Below are 11,796 nucleotides of genomic sequence, written 5' to 3'. Positions count from 1 at the left end.
GATGTCGAGTTGAGACAGCTGTCAGCTCGAATTCGGGTGCTAGAGGTGGACACTGCTGCTCTAAAAAACAGTAGTGCTTCACCAGTTCAGGCGCCCGAGGTTGCTCTCGAAATCTCGGACAAGTTAAAGTCTATCGAATCGCGCTGCGATGACGCCGAAAACCGTCTAGGCCGTTCCAATCTCCTTTTCTTCGGCCTACCTGACACCTCTGACGAAACCTGGTCATCCGCTGAGACAAAAGTAATAAACTTATGCTCGGGAACCCTCGGTGTATAACAGTCGAGCCGTCTCAAATAGAGCGCGCAGATCGCCTCGGGAAGTACCAGGAAGGCAAATGCAGACATGTCATTTTTAAATTTGAACCTTTCAAAGACAAACAGCTCGTTCTGGAAAAGGGGCGCAAATTCAAGAACACAAATTATGCTGTACGCGAAGATTTTTCGTTAAAAACACGAATATCAAGGAAACACCTACTTGATTTTGCGAAGTCACAAAACGCCACGTATAAGCTTAGCGTAGACAGACTTCACATCGGTGACGCCACCTTCGTATTTGATGCTGCATCTGGGAGCGTCATTCGATCTACAAGACAGCTCACACGGGAAAAGATAGCTGGTACAATCGATCATTCAAACTCTACTTGTCGTAACCACACGCCATCACGATTACACTTATCATGCACTAATATGCGTAGTTTGCTACCCAAACGTGTTGAACTATGTTCATAACTGGAGAACAGTGAGTGTGACATTTTAGCAGTAACTGAAACGTGGCTTAATCCTGATATTTCTGACACTGAGGTACTGCCCGATACCAACGAGTACATAATCTTCCGCAAAGATAGAGAAAACAAAAGGGGAGGAGGTGTCCTAATAGCCACCAGGAAGCGTATAGCACCTCATCTTGTTAATTTACGCAGTCCCCTTGAGATTATATGGATCTGCATTACGTCATCATTCGTTAATTCAACAATAGGTGCATATTACTGACCACCCGATAGCTCCGCTGCTTTCATATCTCAGTTGCGCGATAACCTCAGTGCCATAAGGACCAAGTTTCCTAAAGCTGATGGGGGACTTCAATTTCCCGGACACTGACTGGTCTAGCCTCACCTCTGACTCTCGCTGTTCTAAAGACTTCATCGACTTAACTTTAGATTTGTCTTTAACTCAGTTAGTAAACAACCTACACGCGGAACGAATATTCTTGACCTTGTTTTGACTTCATGCCCCGACAATTCAAGCACCGTCTCTACTAGTGAGGGATTCAGTGACCATCTGATTCTTAATTTTGCAGTTAGCATCCCATCACATACGCGGCATCTCACGTCTAAGCTCATCTTCAACTATAAAAAAGCTGATTGCAATGCTCTTAACGTTGGTCTGCAAGAATTTTGCTCCTCGTACCTTTCCACTTTCTCTTCCCGTACCGTCAATGAAAACTGGACCTTATTTAAAGAAAAGTTGCTGTCATTAATGGTTGCTCACGTACCACAAATTTCATTTCGGGTCAACATTTCTAAGCCATGGTATCATAGGTCACTTCGCACAATTAAGAATAAAAAGAAGCGCTTATTTAAAGCAATGAAAAAATCTGGATCCCTCTCTCTGAAACTGCAACAGAAAGGCTGCCAAAAACAATGCTGCCGTGCCGTTCGTAAAGCGAGACACAGATTTTATTCTCGTGATCTTCAATCCCTTATGCGCAACAACCCTAAAAAATTCTGGCGTACAATATCCCCAGCTAACACTCTTGCCCAAATCGCTCTACAGGACAATACCGGAAATTTCATTACTGACGAAGAAAGTGCGACTATCTTTAACAATTATTTTACTTCAGTGTTCACCCATGAAGATCTTTCTAACATTCCTGCCACCGCCGAAGTCGACTACAGATATATGACCCCTATGGAATTAACTGTTGAAGGCATCACGTCACTAATCAAAAACCTTAAAATGTCCACTAGCTCTGGTGTTGACGGAATCAACGCCAAAATTCTTAAACTCACTATAAACTCGAGCAGCTTAATCTTGTATCACATTTTTCCGCAGTCTTTACCTACAAGTGAACTTCCGTTTGATTGGAAAATAGGCAGTCATCCCCGTGTTCAAATGTGGAGACAGAAGTAGCATCAGTAACTACCGACCTATATCTTTAACCAGTAATAAGGGAGTAATTACTCATTGCCATCCACCCAAGCGCAGCCATACGGCTACCATACGGCAGCCATACGGTGGATGCCAATGAGTAATTACTCCCTTATTACAAATTTACTCCACCTTGGGGGATTGCCCTAAACATTTGACCAACATCTTTAACCAGTATTGCATGTAAGCTTCTAGAACATATCATTGCTTCAAATGTTGCGCAGCACCTTGAACAAAACCGCTTTTTTTACCCTCATCAGCACGGTTTTAGATAAGGACTGTCGTGCGATACACAACTCATGGAATTTACGAACGAAGTTCTGACTAACATAAATGATAACCAAAAGACTGATTTCATTTTCATCGACTTTTTTAAGGCATTTCATCGGGTAGCACATTGTCGTTTAATTGCCAAATTCTCTGCTTTAAATGTCGACTCATTAACGCTATCATGGATTAGAAATTTCCTCTCATTTCGCAAACAATTTACCAGTATAAATAATTGCTCATCCTCTCTCTCTGAAGTATCGTCCGGTGTTCCCCAGGGCAGTGTCCTGGGCCCGTTACTATTTTTAATATATATTAACGATCTCCCAACCGACATTACCTCTAACATCCATTTGTTTGCTGACGACTGTATTATTTACCGCAAAATTTCTAATCCATCCGATCATATAGCTTTACAGAAAGATCTAGACCATATAAAAAACTGGGCCCCGCCGCGGTGGCTCAGTGGTTACGGCGCTCGGCTGCTGACCCGAAAGACGCGGGTTCGATCCCGGCCGCGGCGGCAGAATTTCTTGAAGGCGAAATTCTAGAGGCCCGTGTGCTGTGCGATGTCAGTGCACGTTAAAGAACCCCAGGTGGTAGAAATTTCCGGAGCCCTTCACTACGGCGTCTCTGATAGCCTCAGTTGCTTTGGGACGTTAAACCCCAATAAAACAAAACAAATATAAAAAACTGGTGTTCCATGTGGCTAATGCCGGTCAACACTGATAAGTGTAAATTAATGACTTTCAGCCGTAAACTTTCAAACTCTTCTTTCACCTACTCGCTCAGCAGTAATCATGTCACAACAGCGTCCTCATATAAATATCTCGGCATTCACCTAAATCAAAACCTTTCCTGGTGGACACAAATTAATAAAATTACAGCTAAGGCTTCGTTTCTGAAGCCTTAGCTTAATGAAGCGTTTCTCCATTTCGCACACGAACACGCACGCGCGCACGCACGCACACACACACACGCGCGCGCGCACACGCACACACACGCGCACACACACACGCGCACGCACACACGCGCACGCACACACGCGCACGCACACATGCGCGCACACACACGCGCGCACACACACGCGCACACACACGCGCGCGGGGGGAACAGGGTTCAGTACGAGCGCGAACTGACGACTAATTTTATTCGGAAAACGAGGCACTATTTGAGGCATGTGCAATCAAAACCGCGCAGCTTACAAACTGCAGACTCCAAGGCCGAATACAATATGTTATCAAGAAAGGCTATTTCATTGTTTTGACAGCTCAACAGAAGAATCGCTGAGAATGTCATGCCCATTTTTATTTATGATATAAGCTTCCATCATTTCTCGTGAGATAGTTTTGCTGCTCTTGCCCAGAATTTTCGTCTCTCCCAAAAAAGACCTGCAGTTCTGGCAAGTCAGGCAATGTTCAGGCAAATTTGAACCTCCCTCGTGGATAACAATAGGTCATGTTTCCGTGCACGATCGTTAACGCAGCGTCCAGTCTGGCCTACGTACTTCTTACCACAAGTTAGTGGTATCTCGTATATGACTGCACTGCCCGCCACCTTCTTCAGTTTGTGTGACATCTTACGAACATACGGCATCGGTATCGGTCTTTCTTTGCTTTCCGCCCTTTGCCGCGCTTTTTCTCTGATTTCTCGTTTTCGTTTTTTGTAGTAACGTCTCAGCCACAGCTCCGCCATGATCGCACACGGGAACCTGGCAGACATTAGCCTGTCTACCTGTTCGTTAAGGCTTTGCTGCATTTTGTGCGGACAACGCAGTGAGGGCAGACTCTAGGCACTGAACAGAAATCCCCCTCTTGACAAGTTCTGTGTGCGCCGAACTATGATTCGTCGTACTTGAGAGAAATAGATCAGTTTCTATACGTCGGGCCAGAGGAAGCCCATTTTTGAATCGAGGAAGAACAAAACAGGAACCAGCAGTTATACCGTTCATATGCCTCATGGCACAGAACTTGACAAATGTGACGAGCAGTGCGAAGGGGATGTTCTCCTTCATATTTTTACCGCTGAGGCTTGGTTGATTATGTGACAAGGTAAAAAAATTGCGCCTCTCCCGTAACAGAGAGTAGAGTAAGCATGAAATGTTTACGGGCCTAACACAGGCTCCATTGCTCGGCTTAAGCAGCTGTGACGGTGGCGGCATTGAAATCCAGGACGATGCAGAAGCGTACGCGAACACGACGAGAGGCAGGCGTGTATATGCAGCGCGTTCGAATACTCCGCGAGCGTGTATACATCTGCCTACCAGAGGGGGAAAGGGCATGAAGGCCCTGCGGCCGGTCTTTTACATGCGTGAGTGTTGAGTGTAGGACCGCAGCGCCATCCTTGGGGAGCGCGCGAAAGCAGTTTTCCAGCCGAAAGCCCTTCTCGCCCTCTTTCTCTAAATGGCCTTCTCTCAAAGCCCCTAACAGATCACGTATGACAACGAAAGCAGAAGATTTGACAGCCGTCGCCGTAGCTCAGAGGTAGAGCACCGGACGCGTAATTCGGAGGTCGTGGGTTCGGATCCCACCGGCGGCATGTGGTTGTTTTTTCTTCTGCTTTTCTAATTTATTATCATGAAGCGATAACATATTCAGCAATATCATAACTTGATCAACACCACAAATTAAAAAAATAATAATAAAAAAAGTCCCCTGTGCCCCTTGGTTTCTGTGGCTGTTGGCTTCTGTCGTATTTATAACGAGCCCCTCATTCCCCTTCCCTTGTTTGCTTAATTGCTTAGCGAGGGCCTCGGTTCTGGCAGCCTTGACGCCATAGGAAGCATAAGAGGGTTCTCACGCAGCTTCCACCCTCTTCGTTCGATGACGTTCTACGTCACACCTGCGGTAACTCAGGACGTTCCACGTCCGCCGCTTATGAACGTGGGTGGCGCTGATGAACACTCTCAAGGTTAGGTTACTTGTAAACATAAATACCCCCGAAAGCAGAAGATTTGACAGCCGTCGCCGTAGCTCAGAGGTAGAGCACCGGACGCGTAATTCGGAGGTCGTGGGTTCGGATCCCACCGGCGGCATGTGGTTGTTTTTTCTTCTGCTTTTCTAATCTATTATCATGAAGCGATAACATATTCAGCAATATCATAACTTGATCAACACCACAAGTTAAAAAAATAATAATAAAAAAAGTCCCCTGTGCCCCTTGGTTTCTGTGGCTGTTGGCTTCTGTCGTATTTATAACGAGCCCCTCATTCCCCTTCCCTTGTTTGCTTAATTGCTTAGCGAGGGCCTCGGTTCTGGCAGCCTTGACGCCATAGGAAGCATAAGAGGGTTCTCACGCAGCTTCCACCCTCTTCGTTCGATGACGTTCTACGTCACACCTGCGGTAGCTCAGGACGTTCCACGTCCGCCGCTTATGAACGTGGGTGGCGCTGATGAACACTCTCAAGGTTAGGTTACTTGTAAACATAAATACCCCCGAAAGCAGAAGATTTGACAGCCGTCGCCGTAGCTCAGAGGTAGAGCACCGGACGCGTAATTCGGAGGTCGTGGGTTCGGATCCCACCGGCGGCATGTGGTTGTTTTTTCTTCTGCTTTTCTAATCTATTATCATGAAGCGATAACATATTCAGCAATATCATAACTTGATCAACACCACAAGTTAAAAAAATAATAATAAAAAAGTCCCCTGTGCCCCTTGGTTTCTGTGGCTGTTGGCTTCTGTCGTATTTATAACGAGCCCCTCATTCCCCTTCCCTTGTTTGCTTAATTGCTTAGCGAGGGCCTCGGTTCTGGCAGCCTTGACGCCATAGGAAGCATAAGAGGGTTCTCACGCAGCTTCCACCCTCTTCGTTCGATGACGTTCTATGTCACACCTGCGGTAACTCAGGACGTTCCACGTCCGCCGCTTATGAACGTGGGTGGCGCTGATGAACACTCTCAAGGTTAGGTTACTTGTAAACATAAATACCCCCGAAATCAGAAGATTTGACAGCCGTCGCCGTAGCTCAGAGGTAGAGCACCGGACGCGTAATTCGGAGGTCGTGGGTTCGGATCCCACCGGCGGCATGTGGTTGTTTTTTCTTCTGCTTTTCTAATCTATTATCATGAAGCGATAACATATTCAGCAATATCATAACTTGACCAACACCACAAGTTAAAAAAATAATAATAAAAACAGTCCCCTGTGCCCCTTGGTTTCTGTGGCTGTTGGCTTCTGTCGTATTTATAACGAGCCCCTCATTCCCCTTCCCTTGTTTGCTTAATAACGAAGTGTATAGGGGACCGCAGCTTCGCAGGGGGGCGCTGCGGATGCCAGTGAAAAGCGCCCGGCCGACTCCGCATTTTTGTCCGGGCAAACCGGTCACCCCTCTCATTGAGTAGCTGCGCGAGCAGCGCGCTTTCCCCTGAAAAGAAGCCAGCTCTGCACGTACTTTGCACGTGTTGGCCAGCCTGCAAATCTCTTTGTGCAGTCCCGAGCTTTTTCCCTCCTGCTTGAACGGTGACGAGCTTCAGAGGATTAGCAAAATGTACAGGGGCGCTAGAAAAAAATGCGAACAGCACGGCGCCCACGCGCTGCGCAGTCGGAATTGATCTTCAATGCGTTTTTATCTCGGTAGTAACAAAAAGAGGCTAGAGTGGTACGTTATTGTATCACGGATGTCTCTAGTGTATTTGTGTTGCGAGCCAAGTATAAGCGTGACGAAAACAAATTCCAACAGCGGAGCGCCTGGGCACTGCCCTGTTCGCATTTCTTTCTGTCGCGGCAGTACGCTCTGAGATGTAGGTTAAAATAAATAGTGGACAAAATTTTTTTTTTTCGCTGCGCAAACTTGAAAAGAGAATTGCTAGTGGATCAGGCCCACTACGTGAAGCAGATTGTTGACGAAAAAGCCGGTACCATAACGGCGAAATGTGTATCGCAAGTAAATGACGAGATCATTTAAAACGTGGAATTCGAGGTAAATACAATTTTTTTTTTTGGAGCGGCCATCTTCGCAAGATGCTTAATTTCGTTGAGTGGCTGAGCACTTCGGTGCATGCAGGTTTGTTGGCCAAATAATAAGGATTTTGTTACCTGTTTCGTTGAATAATGATGGAAATAATTTTTATTTTAACTTAAAATAAAGTGGCCTCAAGGCGACACGCGAGGCTGAGGATAAAAACGAAAACACGCACGAAATGCGCCTACCAGCTGCTTGCTATATACGGCTAAGAGAAAAAAATGCTCTAGTTTGGTCAATCGCTGCAACGGAGATAAGCGGTTGGTATATTTATTTTAATGCCGATTTCAGCGCACGCGCATCCCCAAGACAATTTATTTGCAGAGCCATCGCTCATATGCAAACGCTCATTCATGTGCAAGCAAACATTTTGATTATTTTTATTTTTTGAAATTTTTTACATGTAAAGCAACTTCGAAAATCGAGCCAGGCGTCACAAGTCGGAACATTGAGGAGATCACTGACCTTGCCTCACACGCGTCTGCATAATGCCGCTAGCTGTAGTCAGTCTCCAAAATAAAAAACGGCAAAAAAATGACTTTCGTTAGCGCGAGCTTTACTAAACACTGCATGCTTAGTGAATTACAGCAAAAACTGCTCAGAAATAATATTACGCGTGTAACATACCAAACGTGTTTAGCAACAGGAAAAGGCTTACTTCATCGTGCCCATAGCAGTTATCGAGGCCTGCCGTTTCTCGTTCTCATCCATTTCATACCCAACAATTCCAGACAAAAACATTTTTGAATAGGAAAAAGTGTATGAACGCATTTTTTTTTCATATACTGGAAGATTTCACGATAGCAATCTCCCATCGATAGGCTTGCATTTTTTTTTCGTATTAACGTTTTTCCTATTGTCAACTGCTCGATACGAGCGATGAAAAATATTTCAGATTTTGCTGCATATAGAAAGGGTGGACCATTACCTTCAATATTTCCGTTACTGTACATTACAATTTTCCAATATTAAATTTTTTCCCCCAAGAATGTACGACATCTCCAGGAAATCTGTAGAATTACACAGGCAGTCCTTGGCCGTTGATGTTCAGAGAACTATTGTGACAGCCCCACACACAACAAGTTTCTCCACTCTTAGAACGTCGCGGAATTCACAGCGAGCGGCAACACCACTTTTGTGCGCCCGCGAGCAGGACGGCACGTGCTCACAATGAATGAGAGAGTGCCAGCTGCGCGAGCAGCACGCGCGTACCAGTCGACAGGCTGCTGGCTCAATGCGCTCCGCCGGCGACGTGCCCTGACAGAAACGCCAAAATGACCGGCAGTGGCGCTGGTGCAGTGGGAGCAAACTTCAGGTGCGCTTCCCTATTGTGGCATGTATGTGCTTTTTGCACGCGTTATTAGAAATCGGAAATTATAATTCCGTGCATTATCAAATGCACAGCTCGACTGATATCTTGATAAACATTGAGAAGACACTGGCAGCAGTTATTTTTTGTGACTCGTTTGGAGAGCAACCGGCGCTTGTATGCCGGTCCCGTAGGAGGGCTTAGAGAGTCTCGTTGAATCTCGTTACGTCTCGTACGGTGCCCGGATGTTCTCGTACGGTGCCCGGATGCCGTTACGCTGCCCGTCGAGCCAGCGGATCATCGAGCTTTTCCTGTCCAGGCGGGCCCCCGGATCCAGCGTCCCGGAGGTCCTGCCTGCCGTCCTGCTGCCCGGCGCCGCGCTCCTGCCGTGGTAACCCGGGCCCCGTCGCGATGGAGAGACCCTGCCCAGCAGTGCGCCCCACAAAGGCGCAATGCTTTTTGTTTTCTGTGCCGGAACCTGTTCCGGCCGATCGCCTCATCGACACCCTCGAGGAGGTGGTCGGAGTCGGGGGGCTGACGTATTTGCAGCACCTTGGTGGTTTGCGTTTCCTGGCGGCCGTGGCTTCCATGGCGCAGGCAGCGAAAATGGTGGCGGTGGGCTCGCTGCTCATCGCCGGAAAGGAGGTGCCACTGGAGCAGATGGGGGTTCCAGTGGTGCACGTGACGGTTTTCCGTCTACCCCCGTGCGTCAGCGACGAGGACCTCGCCGCGGCATTCACACCGTACGGGAAGGTGCGCGCCATCACCGAGGTCGCCTTCCAGTCCAAGAACCACATCGGGAACGGGACGCGCCTGGTGAAGCTCGAGATGACCCGGGCTCCGCCGAACTTCCTAACCGTCGCCGGTACTCGAGCCATGATTGAGTACCGAGGCATGAAACGCGTCTGTTCCCGGTGCGGCGCCGAGGGCCACTTCGGCGCTACGTGTAAGGCGGTGCGCTGCGGCCGGTGCGGCACGTACGGACACATCGGCGCCAACTGCAAACCGGTATGCAAGAGGTGCGGAGGCGACCACCCGTCCTCCGACTGCGTCGTGCCGCGGTCCTACGCGGCGGCCGCGGCTGCTGCGGCAGCCAGACCTTCCCAGGAGCCTGGTGTGCAACCCGGGCCGAAGGCGACACCTGAGGGGGCTGGCGCCGGTTCGAGCGGCGCGGCACAGGAGGCGGCGGCGAGCCCTGTCGAGGGGTCTGACGTGCGGGACGACGCCGCGACCAAGCCCGATGGCGACCAGGCGGGCACGGAGACGGCGGGCACCTCGTCCGGCCAATCCGCGACGGAGCTGTCCACGGGCAACTCCGACGTCGCGGAATCGACCTCGTCCGAGTCTGACGACTCGCAGAGCGAGTCCTCTTTTGTGGAACCTCCGAGTTTAGAGGTCTCGCTGTTTGACGCGCCCACGGCGGCGCAGCACGAGGGCACGGGCACGGACACCGCGTCGCCTGGCTCGCCCTCCCCCAGTGACGCCCTGAACACACCCGTGAAGGACGCCCCGAGCAGCGACGGCTCAAGCGAGTCGCGACCTATGGCGCCGCACATCCCGGTCGCCCTGCCGCCGCAGGGCCCGTGCGCAGCTAAGTTGGTGCGGGGGGCGCGCAAGGCTCTCGAGCTCGACGACCCCAAGCGCCAGCTCTCCTCGTCGTCGGACGGCGGCGCGACCTGCTCTTCGGCCACCCAGGCGCCGAAGAAGAAACCGAGGACGGCAGACGACGACGGCGACGGCGTCCACATGGACGTCGAGGGAAACGAATAGTTTCCGCCATGGCGCCTCCTCGCCGGACTTCAGGCCCTGCCGGGCCTTTTCCTCCTCCCCTCCTGCTCGGCGGCCGCCCGAGCGCCGTTCTTTCGACGCTCTACGGCGCCGTTATCTTTTCGGCGCGCTGGCTCCGTCGGCGCGTTTGGCGAACGATGGACGGTGTTTGTGCGGTGGAGTGTGTTGGTGCGTGTGTGACTGTGTGTTGCTGCCGCAGCCGCGCGCATCGGCCGGACCTTTCCACCGCGCAACCATTAGCATCGCTTGGCATCGTAGTCCCGCCGCCGCGGGGCCGCCAGCCATGACGCCAGCAGGGACCCGGGACGCCTCCCAAGCGCCTCGACGCCCCCCCCAACGCCGGTGTATCAACGCACTCGCAGACTCTATCCGCAGAACTGTACTGTGAGTCCGTCAGCGTTTTGTTTTGTTTACTTGTTTCGTTGTTTATTTTTGTTACATTGCTTCCTTTATTTTCATGATGGCTGTTTTTCGTTTCGCCTCCTTTAACGCGCAGGGTTTTCGCTCTCCCGATAAGCAACGGGAGGTGCTTCACCTTGCGCGTTGGTACCAAATTGATGTTTTGTTTTCGCAGGAGTAATTTTCGCACCCCTGCTGACGTTATTTCTTTCCGTTCACGCTTTCATGTCGATGCTTTCTTTTCCTTGACGGACTCACGGTCTTGCGGTGTGGGCGTTGTTTTCCTCACGCCGGCTTTCCGCGCAGGTGCGCATTGTACCTTTGGTTACGATGGTCGAGTACTGGTGGTGGACATTTTCCTCGACGGGCTGAGGACTCGCTTTGTAAACCTGTACGCGCCCGTCACGCGATCTCTGACAGGCGAGTTTTTCCGCTCTCTTACATCCCACCTGCTTGAATCCGTGTCATATGTCCTGCTGGGGGATTTTAATTGCGTCCTAGACTCGTGGCGGGACATTCAGGGCCCCGGTCAAGGTGCGTCCAATTATTACGCCAAGGAGCTAGGCAAACTGGTTCGCCAGCTGCACCTTACGGACGCGTGGGTCGTACTCCACGTGAACCTTTTCGTGGCCACACGTGCTAGGGGCCGTAGCGCCAGTCGAATCGACCGGGTGTACCTACCTCCAGCCCTCGTGCCGCAACTAGTATCCTGCGAGGTAGTGCCATTTCCACCAGGCGCCCGAGCACTCAGCGACCACTTACCTGTCGCGGTATCCTTGAGGTGCGCTTCGGGCCGAATTGCGACCTTCTCTACTTGGAGAATGGACATCTCACTCTTGGTGGACGACCAGTGCATTCGCGACATCCGTGCAGATTTGGTGGACTCTGTTGCCCTCTTTGAGTTCAGTCCCTTGATTTGGGACGCC

The 11,796-nt window shown here is 50.2% G+C and overlaps 1 protein-coding gene across 1 annotated transcript; it reads left to right on the top strand.

The window, feature by feature from the left end:
* The first annotated feature begins 9,094 nt into the window (after positions 1–9,094).
* LOC149352369 (uncharacterized) lies at positions 9,095–10,711 on the top strand. The gene is made up of 2 exons (XM_089575690.1): positions 9,095–10,415; positions 10,671–10,711. Exons 1-2 carry the CDS (start codon positions 9,095–9,097, stop codon positions 10,709–10,711), a joined length of 1,362 nt encoding a protein of 453 aa, XP_089431816.1.
* Positions 10,712–11,796: the final 1,085 nt, after the last annotated feature.

The sequence above is a fragment of the Amblyomma mixtum genome, chromosome 3, assembly GCF_055824585.1.
Source record: "Amblyomma mixtum isolate Tamu chromosome 3, ASM5582458v1, whole genome shotgun sequence".
NCBI lineage: Eukaryota > Metazoa > Arthropoda > Arachnida > Ixodida > Ixodidae > Amblyomma > Amblyomma mixtum.
The sequence above is the reverse complement of the archived record's forward strand: the minus strand, read 5'-3'. Positions and strand labels throughout refer to the sequence as shown.